The sequence below is a fragment of the Rissa tridactyla genome, chromosome 6, assembly GCF_028500815.1.
Source record: "Rissa tridactyla isolate bRisTri1 chromosome 6, bRisTri1.patW.cur.20221130, whole genome shotgun sequence".
Taxonomy (NCBI): domain Eukaryota; kingdom Metazoa; phylum Chordata; class Aves; order Charadriiformes; family Laridae; genus Rissa; species Rissa tridactyla.
Window position 1 is genome coordinate 31098165 of NC_071471.1, and position 23782 is coordinate 31121946.

The window sequence follows — 23782 nt, forward strand, 5'->3', positions numbered from 1 at the left end:
CACTGTCCTTAGGATGACAAACGAGCAGTGAGAGCCAAAGGAAACTTGTTTCAGAACTCTTCCTGAAAAATGAATTCTTCTAGCACTATTTCTGTGAAACAACCATGACATCTAGTGGTACAGAGGTCTATACAAAGGTTGTTTGGCTTCATGGGGATGTGCCAAACCAATACCCTAAGACATTAAAATAATAAAGCTGAATCTGTTTTTTACCTACTTTACTCAAGCTTTTTTTTTTTTTTACTAAATAAGCAAAGGAAATATTTAATTTCAATTCTAGTAGAAAACTTTTCTCCACTGAATCAGTCATTCATTCTCCCAAGTACAGATAAGATTAACATGTTTTTGAAGCTAGGATATGATGCTTTACTATGTTTTCAATTGATTTCTTCATTGAGGAGGACAGGTCTAGTCTCTTCGTGAGGAATGTAACAGTTGCTCAGCGAGAATTAACATATATTGGTGCCCACTAATGCAATGTTTCCTTTATAATAAATTATCAATATATTCACTGATAAATAATAATTTACATTAGATAGTGTAATTATTTAGTTAGTCTTAAGAATCACATAAAGATTTTTAATAGCTTATGTATGATAGCTCATGCATGTCACTACATTTGCCAAGTGACAATTCTAATGGTGATGTTTCTATTTATAATTAAATCAGCTGGAGTCTGTGAAAATGTACAAACCTCAGAAAATGGGCAGACCAGCTTTTTTAACTGTCTACTTGAAGATACTGAAAGCATTTTTTTAAATATAAGAATAGCAACTGCAGCAACACAAGCAAGGCTAATACTAGAAAGACAACACAAAAGAAAAAGAGACAGCCAGAAAGAAAGAAATACAGAAAGAGAAAGAGGGAAAAAAAGGAAGACAGATAAAATGAGGCAGGATACACTTAGCTAGAATTTTTTTTTTTTTTTTTTAAGTCCAATCCAGCAATGAAGGTCATGTTCCTGATACTTGGGAAGTACATTTTCAAACCTCACCAGACATTGTTCTCCACTACTAAAGACAGGATCAGAAGGGGCGGGGGAGAAGAAAAAGAAACGCCTTTCCCCTAGTTTGCCAAATACATGTTGGTTATCATTCCAGTTGCTGCCATTTCTAAAAATTAATTGCTATTACTAAAAATAAAATAACTGAGAACATCCTGTTGAAGATCCAGGTATTTGCCTCTTTCAGAATATTGTGGCTAAGTCCTAATTTGATGGCAATGATTTCTCTTTGCTACTTTACACGTGTTAGTGCACTGAAGATACTGCCCTGAAGATACTGCCCCAATACCACCCTTTTATACTGTAAGGGTGATGGAACATTGGAACAGGTCTCCCAGAGAGGCTGTGGAATCTCCATCCTTGGAGCTATTCAAAACCTGACTGGATGCAGCCCTGAGCAACCTGCTGTAGTTGACCTGGCTTTAAGCAGGGGAGTTGAACCAGACAATCTCTAGCAGTCCCTTCCAACCTCAACTATCCTGTCACTCTACGAATCAAAGAATGACGACATGCATACATACACCTTTCTGTACAAGATTTTGCTTTTCTGTTTTGGACAATCTTTTTAATAATTTCTTGCCAGCTGTCATGACTTTTTTTTTTTCAATTATCAGATTTAAACTAATTTGTATTGCTCAAAACAACTGCACTATATCAAACATAACCCTGAAAATTTCCTGCCTGTAGGATATGGTGGAAATTTTTTTCTGTTCAGCAGCTTCCCAATGGATCATACAGTATAAACCAGCGTGTCGACTTGTTGGGGACTGTGTATATGCGTGTTGAGGAGCTAGGGGAGAGCTTGCCAAGCTCCCTGCTCATGAAAGAAAAACTGAACTAAAAATATGCTGCCCAGAAAAATATTAAAGCTGAAAAGTTGATAATAACAGTTAGCCAGAGATGACGAAGGCTAACAACCAACTGTTCTATCAGACAGCGATGCCAAAGAAAAATCTATGAAGGAGAAGTCATGCACCTTTAGAGAAGAAAGGCCATTATTTAAGCGTGTATTTGTTGAAGGTGAAGATGTGTGTTGTTGTAGGTGGATTCAAAGCAAGAGTTTTGAAACTCTTTTGAATAAAAGTGCCAGATGCCTAGCAGGGACGATATTCTAGTGCCTTGTGTTTCCGAAACAGGTAATGACGTATTGACAGCCTGAAGTTCTAGCAGAGTAATTAATTTTACATAATTGTTCTCATTATACAGCCAAAGACAGCTCATTTCTGAGACTAGTGAACTCTACTACCCTGAAAGACTTGTATTCACTTCACTGTTTTCCACAGCCAGTGTAGAAGCGCTGTACTTCAGGCAAAAGATGTGTACAAAGAAAGTGAGGAAAGGCTTCCAAACAACACTGAAAAATCTGTAGAATTCCATGGAATTGTTTTTAAACATAAACAGAGGTAAATCTCTTCTTTATGAAACACATTTAACTAACTGACTACAAGAAATATGAGGCTTTTCTCATTCTTCATGTCGGGCCTTCTTTGGGCTCATTACAGAAGCACAAACACACCACTCCTCCCTTAAGTCTGTAATTCCTCTGGTAGCTTTCCAAAACAGCGCAACAAAAAGCAGTAATAGAGATTTCTGAACCTCCAACTAATTATAAAATGCAGTTGCACATAAAACCAAAGTACATTGCAGAAAACATTGTGTTCACAAAGGGAGTTTCACATCTTTAACCCTCCATGAAATAAATATTCTTCCTCTCCCACTGATATGCACAGAAATAGGCAAGAATTTCCTTATAGCTTTTCATTTCTCTTACAGACTGACTCCAAAAATGCCCAGCCAAATAAACAACATTGAAAAGAGAAGATAATTTCTTACATCTACTGTTGCTGGCTTGTTCCATCTGGCAAAAACAACCAGCCAAAACTGCACCTGTATTACATAAATTTAGATTAATACAGATACAGAGGCTGTGTTTGAAGGACACTCCTCCCAGCACAGCTTAAGTTCCAAGATGAGGTTTATCTAACATGGAGTAAACCACTCAACTGCCAAGGTCAGTACGTTTTCCCGAGGGCAAAAGCCCTGGGCACAATGTCCAAACTCTTTATTGCATATGCAGGAGAACGGCATGAATGTGCTTAGCAAGCCCAATTGTAACCTCTAGTTGTTCCATGTTACTCTAGAAGAACAACTTTCTGATAATGCAATGTCTGTGCCACTTCAATAAACAGCTATGCCTGTACTTGGGACAACTAATCGTAGCTAACAGGATCCAAGTGACAACAGAACAGGTTTTATTGTAGGCTAGATGCCCAAGTAAGTGCCAAGGGCCAGCTTACACAGCCCATGCCGAAACCTGTGCTACTTCAATGTCACAGTTACTGGCCTTCTAACTACTGGTTTGCCTATACTTGCTGCAACCATACCTTCTTTTTACAGAATAGGCAGAGGCATTGCCTTCCTCCAGAAAGACACAAAGATTTTTCTGTATCATATTGCAAGGGGAAAAGCCTAAAACATTGGTAACTTCCATAACTTACTCCCCATTTCCATGGTAACTTAATTTCCAAAAGTAGTTCAGAATAGACTGTTAAAGTAAGAACAAGGGCTCAGAGACTACATTACTGCAATGCTTCAGGCTGTTTATCCTACGGTCAGTAAGATGAACAGTCAGCCATTTGAGAAGAATTTTTGTTAAGCTTGAAGGTTTCCACTGAACTGCCTTCCAAATAGGAAAGCATTGCAAAATGTCCATTTTTTCCAGGGCACTGGAATTACTGCTCCTGCACAAGGTACTATGAATTTCACATGTATTTGCAGACCTTAATGCTGAGTGGCTGTTTTCTGTCCTGCATCTGACCTACATAATCAGGGAATTCAGACAGTGATCTCTTTGGAAAACATGGTGCCAACTACTGCTTGGTCCAACAAGGAGAGATTCATTCCCAGGTTTATTAATCATGTCCCCAGATACAGTACTTGGCCTTCCTAACTGCTAACTGCAGCAGGGCCAACAATCCATTCCAGGAACGTTTAATCTACTATGTGATTTAGACAGGTCTTGCAAAGTGAGACAATTTGTGAGCTGAAAAGCCTCCAGCACCCTAAAAAAGGACTCACATTGGCATTTACAAAATTTAAGTTCCTGTCTCTTCTTTGTTGCAAGAAACACTACATTTATAATAAAGTTAGTTGATCTACACTCACTCGGGGCATGTCATGGCACCTCCTGTGTCTTTATTTATTACAAGCATGTTGCTTGTAATACTAATTCAATGTGTCCTGTATAATATGGACGAACAGACTACTGCATTAGGCTGGGGAAGCAAGCAGAGTACTGGCTCTACCACACATTAAAGTGTGCTCCTCCTCTGCTGCTGCCTGATGCAGCTGATTTGTTCAGAAGTTAGATTCCGATTTTAGTACAGCTACAGATGTGAGACTTCTTCACTACTTGCTTATTTGATGTTATTACAGCAACGGCCAGTAGTAATGAATCAATGACACAGCCACAAAAGCTCTGTGATAGCCTGTTACATCCTGTTCTCTATTCTAAGCATGATTACAAGGGTTCTTAAGAAGAATATTCAAGAATCTCCTACCCTAGGTTAAAACGTCTGGCAAAAAACACCAGAGACCTCTCGCAGCCCTGTGAATGGCAATATTACAGTTGCAAACTACAAGAACAGCGTTAGGTCTTCTAATTAGCTCTTAGCCCTCATATGGAAGAGTGCCTCTTGTTGGCCAGCAGAGACAATCCTCAGCATTTAGTTCAAAAATAATGATCTGCTTGGCACTACAGCATATGCTATTTTAAAAACCCAAAGGTGATTTTTAAAATAAATAACAAAACAAAATAAATTTAAAAAAAACCCCACAGTACTCTGACATCACAAAGGCATATCAAAAAGCTTCATCAGTGGTTATTTGCAAAATTCTTTAAAAGCTTCAAAGCACTACAGTGAGTTGAATTATTCGCTGTATCTGAATACAATTCTAATGTAAACACCTTTTTAGCTGTATGCCAGATACAGAAATTCATTGTCATGTTTCCTGGAATGCTCCTTGGCAGAACTGAATTGAGCTCCGTGCTGCGTTGCTAGTCAGTCATTTCCAGCCGGGGGAGATGAGTGATGTAATTTTCATACTGAGTTTACATTGCTAGTCACTGTAATTCCTTTTCTGCCAGTCCTCATACTTAGGGTGGAAAGTGAGACATCTAGATATTGCCCATGCCATCAATAATTCTGACTATGGGCCAGGCTGTGCCGCAGAAGGAGCACAGCAGGGCATTTTTCTGTTCAGGCCAGAGTATGACAGTAAGGTTTTACTCTACGAGGACAAAACAGTGACAAGTTTTCCTCTACATCCCCATATACCACTCCTACAGCCCCTGTATCTGTCTGTGCACGTATTTATGGAATAGGATCAGGGGATCAGAAAGGAGCTTCTTAGAAGCATTGCCTTTTGTGCCTGTTTGTACCCTTACAAAGAAGGTGCAAGATGGCACTTGTGCACACTGAGAAGTGCTGGGATGTCTTCCCTGTAGGACCTTTCCAGAGATTTCTTACCGACATCACCTCTAACTACTTCCATTTCCAAGAAGCTTGTGAGCAGCAAGCAGATCCTCCCTTTTCCTTAGGAAAGCTGACAAAAACAGATCGGTAAGAAGGAAAATTCTTTTCAGAATGACAAAGCTGAGAAAGGAAACATTTAAATAGAAGCTGTCACACTGGTTTTCTGAAATACAGCCCTTCTTGCATGTACTCAGTCTGCAGTTCTAGAGGCTTTACCAACTAAACGAAGAGAAGGACAAAGGAAACGAATTCCCTAAGCAGGGAGCTTCCAGAAGTGCGTGTTCCTCCCTGCTGGGTGTGCTGCTCCAGCTCAGCAGCTGCAGCCAGGAACGGAGGTGGGGAGCCAGCAGCTGCTGCCAGGCTGAAGGGAGGAGGTTTGTGACCTACCAGAAGAATTCCCCCCCTCTCACTCAAATGCTCTGCACCTCCTCGCAGCTGCTAGCAGCAGTGTGCACACTTACTCAGCATTTTTCCCTTAGATAGGTTATGCTAGAAAAGCAGAAGCAGCAGCGAAGGGTCAGGGCAGGAGTAGCTGTACTTGAACACTGACAGCTCCAGAGTGATTTGTCCCCTGTTCCCAGCTGCCAGGGCTCAGGGCTACTCAGGTTACTGGCAGGAAGTTCATGAAGTTCTCTTAGGAAGGATGGATTTTGCATCTTGCTTTCCCTGGGTGGGAAATAGGTTGCTCCCCATGAGCTACAGCAGTTCTGCAAACTTCAGTAACGCAAAGTGATACTGTCCCGCTTTATACAATGTGGAGCTCAAAAAAGCACCATAGGTGCAGGGTGGTACTGGGTGTAATAAATTGGAAGCTTGATTAAGTACAGCACAGCTGCAGAGTGTTGTGCACGTATTAGTTTCAAAGTAAAACACAGTCAGCAGAGCAGGGAAACCTTGTGTTAATGGCACAACTGTTTTGAAGCTTAATTTGCTCTTGTCCTGAAGCAAGAACAGAGCCAAAGAGAGTAAAAATAGCTAAACACATTATTGGCACGACGACAGTTATGACTAAGCTCATACCAGATATCTCCACTCTCTTCCCACACCCACCTCTATTATGTTCTGAGCTCCTGATAGCAAAGGAGAAAGTATGCAGAAGACTTGAGATCACTGCTCGGGTCAGAGACCACCACCTTGAACATAGTTCTGCACACACAGCTAAGGTATCATAATGTAACTCCCGAAAATTAAGGGCAATAGAAATTGAACATGGGCACAAGCTGTTGGTGTCTGTACAGCTTCCAGACTCAGGTCCGAACTGTGAAAATCTAATTCCGCCCTGACATGAGCAGGTAAAAAAATTTAGAAACTTTAGTGGAATCATATCTGCCTTTCACCCCTGTTCAGCAAGAGCACTGAGCACTTGCTTATCTTTGAGCACGTACACATAGTCACCAAAGACAATGGGAATAATCACATGCAAAGACAGCCAATGCTGCTGCAGGAGCTATAAAAGCACATAATTTTAATTTATTTTTTTTTTCACATGCAGCTAGATGTTGCTCTACAGTTTCAAAATGTATTAATGAATTTTTGTTAATTACTTTTGTTAAGCAAGTATCTTTTTAAGTTCTTAAACACGTATTTAGAGTAAGGACCTAAAGGAGTAAAAATATAAATGAAGCAAACATATTCTTGTAAAGTGTTTTTACAAATATTCTCACTAATGGTTTTGCGATTCTACTCACCATATATTCATTTTCATTTCATTATCAATCTGTCTTTCACAAAAGCCTACTATATGGCATTATGTACATTCACCCTATATTTGGTCTTTCTGTCCGCACAAGATGAAGTTATTAAGGTTCCAATGGCGTAACTGGACAGAAATTTGACTTATATATAGTTTGTACATGGGAAGAAAAGTACAGTTATATTCTTATTGTCAGAAGTCTGCAAAAGTATAAAGACCCACATCAAACTGCATTTTCTGTATATGAAGAAAAAAAAAGCACTTCCAATAAAAGTCTACTAACCTTTGATTTGGTGAGTGATTGTAATAATTATATTACTTTTCAAAAAGTGATGTTTTGGTAAAATGCAATTAAAAATTATTTGTTCTGAAATAAAAGCATGGAAAAGAAGCACCTCAAATTCTCAATCATTACAAACATTAAAGACCTTTTCTTCTATGAATTTTACTGGGATAGTATGTTTAAAAAAAACAAAAACAACAAACAAACAAAAAACACAAACCCCAAAATATTTAGGCAAAACCAACATTCAAAGGCTGCAGAGAGAAAACCAAAAAGCTGGCCATTAATTTGAGGTTTTCATGACTGCCACCTCTAAACGATGACAATGCCTTTGTAGGCACATCTCCCTTCTGGTAAATCTGCTCTGATCTCTATTTCAGGCCTAAGGGTTTTAAAGATGTATGCGTCTCTTTCTTTGCTGCCCACAAAGTCTTCCAGAGGTCATTGAGATGTTCCAGTCTGTTTTCATCACTAATGTGTTTTCTCTTAGTCATTCTCCTCCAGACTTGAAAGAAAAAGTGCATCACTCCTCACTTACTTGCGGCTAGTCAACCTATGACATATACTCTGCTACTCCTTCTGAGAGAGCATCTAAGTGTGAGGATTTTTCTTAGGCTTCTTTTTGCATTTTACACTAACATTTCAAAACATTACAGCAACTTATGGTTCTCTAATAAATCATCAGAAGAGTTCAGCCAATTGGTGTCATTAGCCCAGTCACAAACATGCTCCTGCCTGCTGCAAAGAAATGCCACACTGTATTTCTAAATACAGTATAAACAAATGTTACCCTAAAATAACCAGGAATTATGATACAATCCCAAAGGCAAAAGGACTGAAAGCATGAAATATTAATTCCACAAAATTATTATTTCCACAGAGGATGGACATAAGGATGGGTAACTTGGGAGGAATACAGAGACACTGTATGGGACAAGGTTAGGAAAGCTAAAGCCCAGCTGGAACTGAATCCAGCCAGGGGAATCAAAGTGAACAAGAAGGGCTTCTATGAGCACCTAGGTGACAACAGGAAGACTAGGGACAATGGGGTCCCACTGCTTTTCCTGTGAGGAAACACCTGAGAGAGCTGGGGCTGCTCAGCCTGGGGAGGAGAAGGCTCAGGGGGATCCCATCAATGTGCATGAACCCCTGCAGGGAGGGGGCAAAGAGGACAGAGCCAGGCTCTTCCCAGTGGTGGCCACTGATAGGACCAGAGGCCACAGGCACACAGTGACACACAGGAGGGTCCCTCTGGACATCAGGAAACACTTTGTCACTGTGAGGGTGACAGAGCACTGGCACAGGTTGCCCAGGGAGGTGGTGGAGTCTCCATCCTTGGAGACACTCAAAAGCCACGGAGACGTGGTCCTGGGCAACTGGCTCGGGGTGGCCCTGCTTGAGCAGGGGGTTGGAGATGACGACCTCCAGAGGTCCCTGCCAACCTCAACCAGTCTGTGATTCTGTGATTTTTTTAAAGGTACTTAGAACTGTAACTGCAGCATTTGTAATGCCACCAATGGTGCTATTCTTGATAAAATGTACTTTGTTCACACTGTTCCTGAGAGAAACAGGTTATTTATTTTCTCTAAGTAAGCTGATTAATATGCCAGGCAAAACACACCACCACCAGTAGAGTTGTCCGTAACAGAAGAAACACAATAGTTAAAACTTTTCATTTCCTTAAGGCAGTGTAAAGGAAGTTACAAATCTATTTTGTACAGTATGAGTCATTATACAGAGATGAAACTTAAGAACTAGAACAATAAACAAAATATCCACAAAGAACCATCTCTGGAAAGTTTTCAAATCAGAGGTATTCATGTAAGATGTGAATGTGATTTTATTTTAATTCAAAGGCAAAAGGTGCAAGTTACAGAGCTGGGATCAGAGTCAAGAACAATTCCATATGTTCTGCCTTTACCTTCAGTGAAACATAAACATAGTCTACTATGCAAAACAAGTTAAACTAGGAATTAATCAATGATAGATGCTCTAGATTTATAAACAGATGCAGAACTGAACTCTATTATAACTGGTAAGAAAGACACACTAGGTCTGTAACTCCTGACAGATGGCCATTTTGTGTTCTGTTACACGCTAGAGCAAAAAAAATGAAATGTTCTATTTGTATTAGCTTTTTTGTTACCCTTACCTAAAAGAACTCTTAATCCTGACATAAAGTAACAGAGCTACTAAATGAACCTGGTAAAAACTTGGAAGCATTAAACTAAAGGCTCTTGAACACAAGAAAAGAGCATCCTCAGTGTTACCTGTCGCAGTAGCTCCTCCTGACGCATCCTAATTCGCTCCCTCTCCATCTGGATTCTCTGGAGCCTCAACTTCTGCTGCTGCTGTTGCTGTGTGGTCAGCGCACTGGGTAGGTTCAACAGCCCTGCCTGCGGAGCCTGGGGAGGACGGCTCTGCTGCGACATGGCTGTGCTGGGTGTTATTTGGTGCTGGTGATTCATGACTGTGGTAAAGAAAATAAATTGTGGATGGTTAAATAGATTTGTACTTTAAGATAACAGAGAGCCTAGGACACATATTGTGCATTTACAGCATAGAGTTATTAGAATTACTGTATTTCAAATGACTGAGATAAATACTCCATCTGGCAAAATCTGGTACTAGTAATTGCTTAATAAATTATTTTTAATATTTCATATGTGTATAAAACATGAATACTTATAATACAGTAAGTATTTATATTCATCTTGGTATGTTCAAATGTTTACCTAATGGTACGTGGTAAATGACATGCAAATTTTTTTAATTGAAAATTCCTCTACAAATGTGTGCCTATAATACGCAGTAAGCTAGTAAAAATTGTTTCGTTCTTTACATTTTCTTTATTGACACATCTAAAATAATTATTGTAAGAAAAATTACCAACATAAATAACGAGCACTGTGTGTCTTCTACTACTATGAAGGAGATACACACTTTTTTCAATGACATGCAGATGAGAGATGTTGCAGTTCTGGTTAAGAAGCAAACCTCGTTGGAAGTCCTCTTCCCTGGCCTGCTGTAGCTTTCCTGTATTACCATGGATGAGTCACAGGCTCTGTGTACTTATCTATAAATGAGGGTTAATATTATTCTTATACCTCTTAGAAGTATTTTAAGCGCTCTTTACCTCACAGGCACTCACACATTACAGTAATGAAAAGCAGCTTGAGAACTGTAACTGAAGAGATAAAGTGCATCTAACGAGATCCAGCGACAAGCTGGACTGTCAGAAGTCACAAAAGCGGTGCAGTAAAAAGACACCAGAAACTATCAGAAGAACAGAACTATCAGAAGAACTATCAGAACTACATCTTTCCACTAATATCCTTAACATACTATCACTTACTTTTTCAAAACAGGTGAAATGTAAGGAAAAGATAATTAAATTGAATCTGTACCTCATTCATAAATAAAAAGCAAAGCAGGGAGAACCACTGCTAACTGTTCTTGACAGATGACTTAGTCTCTTTTGAACAAACACTGCCCTTTTTTCCAAATGGCCTCAGTCATTCCGTGTTTCAGGATGCGGTGAGTGCAAAGTTGGCTGAGTGCACATTATGAGAATAAGAATTATCAATAGCAAAAGACTGTAACTGCAAGTTACTAATACATTATACCAGTTTCATTATCAAATTCAGCAAAAGTCTTTAGCAATCTTGTACAGAAAGAAGTGCCTAAATTCACTGCTGCTTTAAACAGCTACATCAGGCAAGAATCAAGTTTAACAAGTTCTTAAATGCAAAAGCCTGTATAAAATTAATTCAAAAAAGATGCCAAGTTCAGGTCTGGCATAACTCCTCCCAGGAGTTACATAAATCAGGTAAGGCTGAATTTACAATTCATGGTTTCATTTGCAAATGAAAAAGGTCTAATAAATTAGAGATTAAGAATTCCCTGTTGGATGTGCATTTTTATTCAGAGAACTGTTACGAAAGAAACTGCAAGTCTTTGAGTAGCCCTCTGGTAATCATGCCACAAAGCTAAAATAATCATTTGGGACCTCTGACAGCAGGTATCACTTGGCCATGGAAACAGAGCCCCCCCTCCTTTCTAGAAATGTTTCCCTCTTAGTAATAGGCTTGGACAAAACAGGACAAAAATGAGACAAAGAGGGGAAACTGCATAACCTCTACTTGTACTTCCTTTTTATTTTTGAGTAAAATGTATCAGTTCCCAGCAATGCAACCTAATACCTTTTGTTAAACGCGGAGTGAAGAGTTCCTTGTTTTCCTTCCCCACCTTCACATTTCCAGTAAAAAAAAACATGCAATACCTAAAGCCAATGTGGACTACAAGTGGACTACAAGCCATGCACTGCTTTAAAAGTTAATTGACATTTTTTACAAGGATTCTTTCACTAATGGGGCAACAGCATAATTAAGCTCTTCTCTTTTAGGAGGAACACTCCAGATACTAAAATACTCTCTAGAAGAGATAAAATATTTTTCTGCCCAAAGGACTAAGATTTGTATCTTCTTTTTTATCTTTCACTCATTGTTCTTACCACAGGAGAACTGAAATCTCAACTCAGTTCCATGCTTCTCAGACCTGAACGCGTTTGTGGTGTGTACATGTCTGACCTTGAAGGACACAGTACAGTAAGCACTGTTGGAAAATGCATTGAAAGAAATGGGTTAATGATTTTACAGCCTGGATCAAACGTATGATACCCATGCAAAGCAAAATGCTGAACTTAACTGACTCTGCTAGTTCCAAGTTAAAAATTTTTTGAAAGGTTGACTTTATGCTTGTCAGCTTTCTGCCAGATCAGGTACTGTCTTGTTTTTCTGCAACCGGAGTAAGGCAGGTACACAAGCACTAGCCCAGCATAAACTTTGCCCTACTGTGTTTGACATAGAATATTTACATGTGCTCAGGTCAGACCTGAATCAAAGTTTTTCTACTGAGTGATCCAGTATCACCCAGGTCCAGCACGTAAAGACTATGGAATCATTTGAGAGTGCAGCTGCATGATATTTTAGCTTCAGTGGCAAATCCATCTCAAGAAATAATCCTATTTAAAAGCAGCCCTACAGTAATATAACCTTTTCACAGATTCAGTTTATGTGTGGTCCACAAACAGCTGTATCCACACAAATGACATCATGCTTCCACATCAAACCAGAGTGTTGCCATTTATCACCTCGTCCACACCCAGGCTGCTTGTTCCTGCCCACATGCTACCCCTTCACTGAGCTGGCAAAAGCATTTTTGTGGCCACACAGCAAACTAAAAATTTCCCAGGGATAAAAAGAAGATATTTTCTGGCTAGATCAGCTCTCAGCAAAAGTAACTGGTAGCCATGAAAATGCTTACGTGCAACCAACATAGGAGTCCAGGTGGGAAAAATAAGCTGGTTGCAAGAAAGACAGAACAAAGCCAGCACTGATCAGTAACTTTTCAGTGGTGAAAACCCAGAAAGGTTAGCAAGCTGCGGTACCAAGAGGGAAAAGGTTGGAATGAGAGCTGGGTGCAGAAATCATAATGGGAAAACAATACATGGAACCACATTTTAAGATGCAGTGAATCTGGTCTTATTCATATTAAAATACGTAAGAAATATTGTAAGTACAATCATACAAATTACATCAAGTGTAAATCTGGTGTTAAACTGCCAGGACCATAAGCACTTAGGCAGGAATTTAACTCTTCTTGTATGTATAAGCATGGGCTTAAATTTTACAGAGCAACCATGCTAACAATTCAGGCTGGCTGAAGGATTAACACAATGTAGTAAATTCTCCATAAGAAAATTGCTTTCATCTAAGCAGCACACGCAAACGATAGAACCAGGTAAGGTTAAGTAAAGATTAATAGCCTGTAACGTGTCTCTGGGATACACGCAGGGCCAGAGTGTCAGTTGTAGTACTATTTGTCATGGCTATTTGTTGCCTTTGCTATATAAAATACTCCCTTCTTCATCAGCTGATCTGCCCGCATGTTGTATCACAGCTGAAATTATACACGCAAGAAGGCAAAGAACAAGACAATACGAAAACACTGAGGAGAACTTCTTCCTGAGCTATGGTCCCCTCCAAGTCATTTCTTCTCATGGGGACAGCAAATATTTTGGTCCAATGAACTCTGTACCTTGGATTAAGCTACTTTTCCCTCAAGTAATACCATCCATTGTTACACACCATCAAGGAACTACTGGAAGGGTCAGTACAATCAGTAAAGTAAGCATTCCCACACCTTGACATTAGGAGTACAGAAGTTACACCACACTGAATCTCCTACAAGTCAAGTATGCCTTAAGTATGTTATTGTATTTCTAAGAAACAACAAAAATCCATTCTACTTCCAAAAAAAGTTGTTTACATCACATGGGTTAGATAAAGCTATAGCTACAGCAGAATTTTACAACTTTCAGTACAGGAGACACACAGAAGGCAAAGGTAGTAGCCATCCTCAGACAATCCCACAACCTGCATTATTTGGCTCTGCTCCTCTTTCAGTCAGTGCCTTTCTCCTCAGAGGTTTGGAGACCTATATCTCTGGACACAGGTCTGCAGAAAAATAAATCTGTTCAAAACTACCACTAATTGGAATGGTCTTTAAAGATGCATTGATTTGGGTAACAGACACAAACTTACTGAAGGTCACTTGAACCCGCTGATGCCACATTTTTCTCCAGCATACACTGCTTCAAGAAAAAAATGGGATTTGGGCAACTCTCGATTCAGTTTGAATACCAGACACCTACTTTCACAGCAGCCCGAGCTGGACAGACTCAGAAACATTAAGTATAGAGGAGTCATGTATCTGTGCCTTCAAACAAGAACAGATAGTTTGTCAAGGTATCTAGATAGAGTACGTTTACGACAAAGTCTAACTTAAAATGCAGCATTAAATTGACACAGTGATAACATAAATTCTCTTTTTTTAATATAATTCAAAACCAGTTTATAAATATACAGATGCTAAGGCCCAGGTTTTGGTCCTACCAACTGCATCATTCCACTTGAATTATGCTTGAGTGCAATCACGACAACGTCCCATAAACAAATTTAGGACATACATGGTCTACTTTTGTGTAGTCAAATCTAGATTTTGGGTGTGTGCATGCACACACATAATGTACATTAAGTTAATCAAACCTCGCTCAAAACAGGTATTAACTGGAAATAAGAATAGTATAAACCACAAGATTGTTAGGCAATTCTTTTTTTATATCTATTACAGAAGACAAAATGAAACCAAAAACTGGGGCGTTCCACAGCACTTCCCACCAACAACTGCTGCATTCAGCTGCTCTAAAAATATATCCTAAGGGTCAAAATGTTACAGGTACAGTAATAAAACAGCTGACAGGGAACTAGCTGAAGAGTAATTAAATCACGGCAGATTTGCAAGTACTCTTTTGCATTGGTTCCACTGAGAGGCACTGAAATTATTATGAGCAAGCCTTCAGTTAATGTGCTAAGTTTTAGGGCTTTCCTGCACCAGCAGTTCCCATATGATGGCACATGCAACGTGTCCTCTGCAAAACAGCCTGTCCAAATGGCCCTCCAGCCTTTTGATAAGCACTGCCCATCACCTTCCTGAAGCCTGGGCCATATGAAATGCAGCAAATCATCTCCAGTTTGAAACACTCCCACAGGATAACCCACAAGGCTAAAGACACGCTGTGCACGGAAGATGAAGTGTTTTCTCCTTTTCCCTTCAGTCACCCTGCAGCAACCCCCCCTCTCCTCAGCACAGTTCTTGACCCGTGTTAGGTGATTTGGGCACTAAAAAAATGCACGCAGTTTGTGCACTAGCAAATACCCATAGGCAGCAGATAAATCCTCCATGTGTGCCATGCTTCCCTACTTGCTCAGTTCCCTGTCACCCTCTTTGTTGTGCAGGAAACCAGCTGATTCACTGGGCTCACACTCAGAAATTCTTGAGCCTGAGGTTGTGCGTGAACATGCACACACAGGGCGTCACACTAAGCAACACATTGTCCAGGACAAGAGAGGAGGGGTGCAGAACATACTCCTAAGGAAGCAGAGGACAAGAAAAAAGGGGCAAAGAGCTGTTGCCTGAAGAAAAACACCCCTCCTGCAGCTGTGCTAACTAATACTCTGAAGAAAAAAAAAAAAAAAAAGGCGCAGCAGTAGAGAGATCTCACTTTGTATACAGAACTGCCCACAGAAGATAAAGAGGAGAAAAGGGTGGAAAGATTTTATTATCTCACTGGGAAAAGGGTACAAAAATTAATGGGACAGTATTACCGGGAATAATCACCAGGAGCAATACAGATGTAGTAGATACACTGCAGAGACAGTACGTTATGGGTAGTCTTATGTACATAAGGAGTCCCTGATTCAAGACAGGAAACACTGATAAAAAACATGACCATGTCTTTCAGGAAAACAAGATAGCTGATCGCAAAATGTCTTCAAGAACCAGGGAGAATCTAACCAAAACATCCAGGAAAATGAAAACAGTAACAACCAGTAGCGCTGAACAAGTGTATCGGCTCCAACTAAAGGAGCTGTGAATTAAGAGAGACACAGGGTGACTGAGAATGTAGTTTGGTGAGCACAGAAGAAAATAGTGAAAATTCCCAGATTGTACGCAACAGTCCAAAGACCGTGACAAACAGAACAACTTTAAAAATTTTGGTGCCAGAGATACACTTGAGCTCATAGCGTGTAAATGTAGTGATTGTTGGTATCACTCATTTTCAGTGAAGAAATCTGCAATTGCACAAGCAAGTCCAGAACTTCTGATATTAAGTGATCCAAAGACACTGTATAGGCTCCTGATTTACCCAAGACAAAAATTCTTCCTGTTTATGGTGCTATGAATAGCATCCAGCATTGATATGCTCCAGAGAAGCCAGGAGTGAAATACTGTGGATTTTCAAAGCAGTAGCTATATAGATTGTTCAGAGTACAGATTAGTTTTATTACTTATGCAGATCAGTACTAGCTGCATCAAATAGGCGTGGATTAATCCCGTGCTATATCCAGGGCCACTTCGGATCTAGAGGCAGCTTCATTACCTGTAGGTGGTGCAAAGCCCACGCTAATAAATCCTTCTGGACCTTGTGGAAGGCATGCGGGCATATCTGAACCCTCTTTGCAACGTTTTCAGAATTGGGTGTTCTGGAGAAAACCGCACAGAGATGACAGAGTGCCATCCAACATGACTTCTCCAGAAGTCTCCTGGAACCCCCAGACTGCAGTGCAGAGGCTTCATCTTGTGGAATTGTATTAGCACCAGCTTTGAGAGGATCATTATCAGACCATTTCAGATTTGGGATTCTCTGCATAATGTTCTCAAGAGAAAGACAGATGACTATACTACTGGAATGCAGACAGGCTTATACTGAAAACTGTAGCTTCCTATATCAACAGGTATTATCTCTGAGAAATTCTAACCCAAGAAAATCAGAAGACCTAAAGAAATGTCCAGGTCACAGAACATAAAGTCTATCAAGTAATCTTGCCATGTTTCCTGCAAACCTAGTGGTTGCTGGAGTACTTGAGACAAATGATGCACAGGAAGGAAAGGTAATGATGTTACACACAAAGCCAGAGGCACAGAGACAGGCACCCATAGTACTAACGTGAAACCTGCAGCACTCGGAATCCTTCTACATGAACTATCAGCCCAGAAATCCTGCAGCTTGGCAGAGCAGTTAAAGCTACTGAATGATGCTTCAGAAAACCTCATGCAGTACTGCTGCACAAGCTGCAACCAAAAGCATCTGCCATTGAAGTTCTGAGGGCTAGGAAAAAGGGACTCCTTGGTGAACTGAACAGCTCCACTAGGAAGACAGCAGGCTACAAGGCTTTGAGATGTTTGGCAGAAATCTGCACGTGCTGTACAGCAAGTGCGAGCACGCAAAGCTAATCCAACAATTTGGGGCTTACAGGGCATAGGTGGTTCAATACAGTGCAAACGTGCAGTAAGTCTATCTGCAGTTTTTGAAAACTGCGGCTGCCCTTCTGTGGCAGATTGGGCTCCCCCAGCCAGCAACTAAGCCCCTGTGCAGGCAGACACTCAGTTCCTCCCCCTGGTAGCAGGATCGGGGAGAGAACTGGAAGAACAAAAGCGAGGAAAATGCAGCAAGGGCTGAGATGAAGGCAGTTTAATAAGTAAGGCAAAGCTGTGCACACAACCAAAGCAAAATAAAGAATTCATTCACAACTTCCCATCAGCCGGCAGATGTTTAGCTGCTCCCTGGAAAGCAGGTACTCAGCACATCTACAGGTTACTTGAGAAGACAAAGGCTGTAACCATGAACATCTCCCCTTCCTCCCCCTTTCCTTGACCTTCTACTGCTGAGCATGGCATCATATGCTGTGGAATATCCTCTTGGCACCTCACATCAGCTGTCTCGGCAGTGCCACCTCCCAGTTTCTTGCAAACCCCCAGCCTACTTGCAGTGTGGAAGGGAAACAGTGGGAAAAACCAGAAAGACTCAACATTCTGTGAGCTCTGCTCAGGCATAGGCAAAACACTGGGGTGTTATCAACACTGTTTTGGTGCCAGTCCAAAACACAGCGCCATAGGGGCTGCCATCAAATTAACTCCATCCCAACCAAGCCCAGTGTTGGAGGAGCAGCTGCTGTCCAATCACTCACACCCATCCAAGGAGTCCCACATACCCGACCCGAGTCTGTCATTGCTGGGACCAGAGTCCCCTCGCAGCGGGCAACCCCTGTGAGCCAACGGATGCCCACTCTACACACACACACACTCTTCTCTTACTCTTGGGTGTGCTCCCTCCTTCTTCAGGCTCAACCCTCGGTTTCCCACAGCGGAGTCTCAGGGGTTGGATTTTATAAAAATAAATCATTTAACCAAAAGGTACAGCAGGAGGGTCAGCCTGGGATGGGTACTTCCGGAGAGGGACCCCAAATAAAGAAATCCCTGGGCAATGATACACTTGCCATCTCCACACACCCCTCACGCACTCTTCACTCATCTTTTTGTGCAATGGTGATTTTTGGTCTGGGGTCTTCTAACACCTTATTGGATGGATTGTCTCTCTGTGCCCAGGCTGGACATTGACTGCTCTTATCTTGTTAATTTGCAGTCTCTGCTGAGGGTTGTTGCGTCCTTACCTTCTGGTTTAGGCTTCTTGCGCACCTGCACTCGCTGGCAGAACGTGAGGAACCGAAAAGTCCCAGACTTAGGGAAAACACTACCAAAACATCGGTGCGTTATCGATATTTTCCTCATACTAAAAGACTAAACAAAGCACTGTACCAGCTGCTAGAAAAATTACTAAGAAAATTAACTCTATTGTGGTCTAAAGGCTTCCGCAAATCTAGCTACTCATGCTAAGTAAGGCTAGGCAAACAGCATAAATCACACCATATTATAAGCTTAAGTAATTTATTCTAATTAAAACTTACTTATTTAAGCTAAACAACTAATATCTCTCAAAACCCAGTACAAATGCATGACGAGTGCATAGCACTTAGATATAAACTAAATGGTTCTGGAAAATAACTTTCTGTTCAGATGCCGTGCAAATGATCTGATGTACTCCACAGTACCTTTCAGTCAGGTTGCTGGAAACTAGTAATTCAAAAGGCATATTAAAAACATCGTTAAGCTCTACCTGAATTCAGGTCTGGGTAAAAAAGGAAACCACATCTGGAGGCAACTGGACATACTGTGGTTCCACTGAGCTGGGTCCTCTGCTGGAGAAGAGATTGCAGATGTTTTCTAAGGTCTCAAACTTTCTGACTGCACAGGGAGACTACGGCAGGGTACATCTGGGAATAAACCAGAATACACTAGCGAGTGATTTGTGTTCTGCTACATATGAAAAATAACTTCATCCCACACCAATCTTATTACAGAAAACACCTTTACACATTGTAGAGTCGAAGGATCTGCTCATATTGGCCTGTGTACGGCTCTCCACATTTTGTGACAGGAAATAGGATTATTTCCTTTCACTGTGGCAAAAAATACTTAAGTTTCCAATGTGCGTGGTCCTGGAATGATACAATTAATATGACCAGACCTTCCACAAAATAAATTAAAACCAAGGTTCAGATTTGCCGGAGACCTTTTTTGTGACCTGTTTTTTGTTGAAAATCGTTACATATTTTTACCTAATCTACGCTTGCCAACTGACCCTGAAGTTCACAAATCTGTACAAATTAAAACACCACCCTAGACAGGATAATTCCAAAAGTAAGTCTCAATAGAGTATCTGATTCTCGCTATTATCAACCTCTAGTTTACACATCAATTGATAACAAAGCTTGCTTTTACACGTAGTTACCTGCATCTTTCTAGACATTTTCTTCACAGAATCAACACCATTAAAATCTGTGGTCACATCTGTCTCCCATGTAATTGTGCCAACACTTATGATCACTTAAAACTATTTCCCTCTTTTTTCCCTATACCCCTCCCACTCCGTATTTTCTATCCACAACACAATACCTAATATCAGGTAGGTTTTATCCTGCAACACTATCTACTTGGGCAAAACCCAGCATTCAGGCAGAACTCCAGTCTCCTCAAAAGCAGTGCACAGAAGTCTGATTATATAGTTATTACAGGACCAAGACTTCTCACTGCTTTTGCATTTTCCACTGCTTGAGTTCTTCAAACAACAAGAAAAAAATATTTTGTAATAAACAGTATGTTGCTTTTCTTAAGGGCAGAGCTACAATGATATGCATGAGGAAAACAAAAATATAGTACCTGGAAAACCTTTATCAGTTTATCATGGTACCAGATATACCATGTTTGGTATGTCTGATATTGTCTAGATTTCAATTAATAGTGAATCTTTAAATACACTAGTTGGCATGAAAAGAAATCCAACAATGGAAAAATTACCCCTGTGGTCTGTACATAAGCTTAGTTTGAGAAAAGTCTTCTACCTAACTGCTTTTCCTGGAACTAGTCAACTGAACCAGAGCTGAACTCCTGTACTGAACAGTTCAGTAACACTGTCTTCGAATATAGTTGATAATTCTTTGTCACTAAAGGTTTGACTGAGCGCAGTGAAGTCAAAGGAAAGTCTTGTGTCAGCTCCAGTGAGCAACTTAACAATACAATGACATTTCTTATGATATAATCACATGGCACACTTGTGCTATTTACGCAATTTTATTAATGCCAGTTATTATTTATATTTGAATTCTGAATTTGTATTTGAATGTTATGAGAAACATAATGGAGTTTGGGTTAAAAAAAACAAACAAAACAACCTGCAGGTCATAGTCCAACTAGACTACCAAATAGGAATACTGATTTTAGTACAATTGATGCTCATCTAATAAATCAGTGACACTTTAACAACTCTTTTCCAGAGGCCTTCGGACCTCCGGACTGTTTCTGAGAGGTCAAAAGGTAACTAAGGAAAATCAGCTGGTCTTCAGCAAGCTTAAATTCACTAGGCAGGATTTGCATTCCCAGCCTAACATTTCTAAGGTTCTGCAAACAAGGGTAAAATATAAAAAGCTCAAATCTACCACTCTACACTCTATGATAAAGGAGATTGAATATAACACAGCAGGTGAAAAGCGTTCACCATTCTAGCAGACAGACTCAGGGTGGCCTTGAATTCAGTTCTCTCGGGGGAAAAACAAGTTTATTTTGCAAAATGAAGTAAGTCTCTTCAATAAACAGCCATTACACAATCTTCCAGCTCAAAGGAAAGCAAGTAAAAATGCGGAGCTAAGTTCCAAACCTGGACTATGTGGCCACAGTTTCACTGCAGTCCATGGAATTGCAACTATTTCGTTCACATCTCAAGTTAGACCTATGTAATTTTCTTTTTCCAGTTCATGAAAAATTAAAAAAGTATTTTATTCCCTTTGTTTGCTTTTAAATTAATAATGACATTCTAGTGAATTAGATTTTCTGACATTGTAGGAAACCTTTCCATTGATGGCTTTGCTGGATATATACTAAGCAAGGATTATTTTGTTGGCAAGAGACTCTGCAAGTTGCAGAAGCCAAAACACGCAAGTGTAAATTGTTTCTGACGTATGCATTGAACTGATTGTACCATACCAACTTTTATTATTTCAGTGTCAGAAGTGTCTGGATGCAACTGTGGATCTTTTTCTCTACTCTGTTTATAGGCAGCCCAGAGCCTAATTCATATGAACTGGCCAGTGTCAGGTGTCACGCAACACAGTCTGATGAAAAACAAATGTCTATAGAGGTTTAAAAAAAAAAAAAAAATGAACCCAGCCATATTACAGTTTTGACTTAGTCACGACATTGTGAAGAATAAAAGACTAGGCTCCCCTCCTTTTCTCTCTCCGCTTCTGCCAACAAAGAACTGCTTGTTTCATTTATTTCCCAGAAACAGCACTAGCCTTCCAACAAGGTCAGCAAAAAATGCTGCTTTTCAGTTCTGGTGCATTTTGTTCCAAAAATCTGTAAAGTATTAAACCAAAAAGTTGTACTACCCCAGTGCACAGAGACTCCTTTATTCAGATTTCTGGGCTGAAAATAGCTATACAGAAATTTCTCAACAGTTTAAACTGTTAAGTTCTGTGATATTCACGTTTAACTAATCTTTCCTGTCTTCAATGATTCAAGCTTAAAAGAACACAAATGAACTACCTGCAGGTGCAGCATCAAAGCTACAAGTTAGCAGGAAGTTATTTAAAAGATTAGAGATTTACTCCGTAAGCACTTTTAACAATACCTCAGTAACAACAAATAACAATGGGGGCTGCTTGACTGGAGAGACAGCTTTAATGCTAATGATCAATTACCAATGACCATTATTATTTAAAATATTTATTAAATTATTTTTGCTTTTGTTTAATGCAATCTTCAGCTTTTGCATTTCACTCACTTTGAAACTATGAAAATGACACTCCACTCCTGCACTGGCACATGCTTGGATTACTAACCTTGAAGGGAAATGCTTACACCAACAGGAATTTCTTTGTGTTTGTTAAAATTAAAAATTAATAGATTTTGGAAGAATACCAACATCTCTTTTGAACACATCAATCTTTAACATTTCAGATTTACTGGATAGTCAGTTGCTGGTTTAAAGGTGTGCATCCTTTGAGATATCTGCATTTAATTTACCTGATACTGAAGTTAATTCCTATTAGTCCCTGGAACTATTAGTCCCTGTTCTTAATAAATGCCCATAAGTAAATTACTCCATTTGAAAACTGCCTGATAAATTACTTCTTAGAGGTTTTAATTGCAAATAACAAAAAAACCCCACCCTGTTCTTTTCCAGGGCCATGTCATAAAACTCTCATTCCCACAGAATGTGCAAGTCCTCTACAATGCTTTCCACTCTCCTGCAAGCATCATTTCATTAACCAGAAGGAGGTGCCAAAATTATTCACATTGACCACAACTGAATTGTGTCTACCTCTTTCAGGATATCCAGTAATTAAAAATGACCTGGAACAGGAAGCCTTTCCACTGTGCAGGTGGTGCGAGGGTATGGGCTACAACAAGAAAAAACCCATGTCCCTCTTAATGTTACATATTTGTAGTCAAATTTCCAGCCAATGCAAACCAAGCCTTGCAAATTCTAGATCATTTCATGTATGTTAGTTAATACGCAAATACATACCACCTGTTTTTAAACACTTTGCAAGTTTCTGCATTCCTATCTCCAGAGACTCACTTTGTCACAGTAACCAAAACTGCATTTTATCATCCTCAAACAATAGTAGTTACACCTCTTTTATCATGGCAGGATATGGAAACTTTGGTTCATGTGTTTATTGCTCTTAAGACAGGATTATTGCATTGTTTTATTGGTTGGATTTCCTGGCTGATTAAAAAAAATGAAAGCAGAGGCAAAGTGCCATAACCCCCAGTTGTATCCAGACCCAATTAAATACAGCTGAAAGCTAAACTTTTCAGATTCAGGGATGAATTTCTATAACACAAACAGCTGTCAGTGTAAGAGGCTCTCCACATTAAACTCTGTTGTGCAATACATAATGTCTTTCACCTTAGAGAACCAGTGTATTTAATAGTTTAAACTATTCTGCTTTTGTCACTTGGGTCATGCCTGCTGGTGGATCTTGACAGAGTAAGCTTCTAAGGTAAGGAGCTTTCTCTTCTTCAGTAGGGAAAAAATGATACTTCTCACTAACGAACACTCCCAGGTCCTTCTCCTCAGGGCTGCTCTCAATTCATTCCCCACCCAGCCTGAATTTGTGCTTGGGATTGCCCTGACCCATGTGCCAGACTTGGCCTTGTTGAACTTCATGAGGTTCACAGGAGCCCACCTCTCAACCCTGTCCAGGTCCCTCTGAATGGCATCCCTTCCCTCCAGCATGCTG

At 40.1% G+C, this 23782-nt stretch overlaps 1 protein-coding gene across 1 annotated transcript in view; it reads right to left on the reverse strand.

Moving 5' to 3' along the window:
• The window catches only part of WWTR1 (WW domain containing transcription regulator 1), a 74504-nt gene that overhangs the window by 6721 nt on the left and 44001 nt on the right, over nucleotides 1-23782 (reverse strand). Inside the window, exon 3 of the mRNA XM_054205984.1 lies at nucleotides 9785-9984. Coding sequence (XP_054061959.1) covers nucleotides 9785-9984 — 200 coding nt within the window. The remainder of the gene's footprint in view (nucleotides 1-9784; nucleotides 9985-23782) is intronic.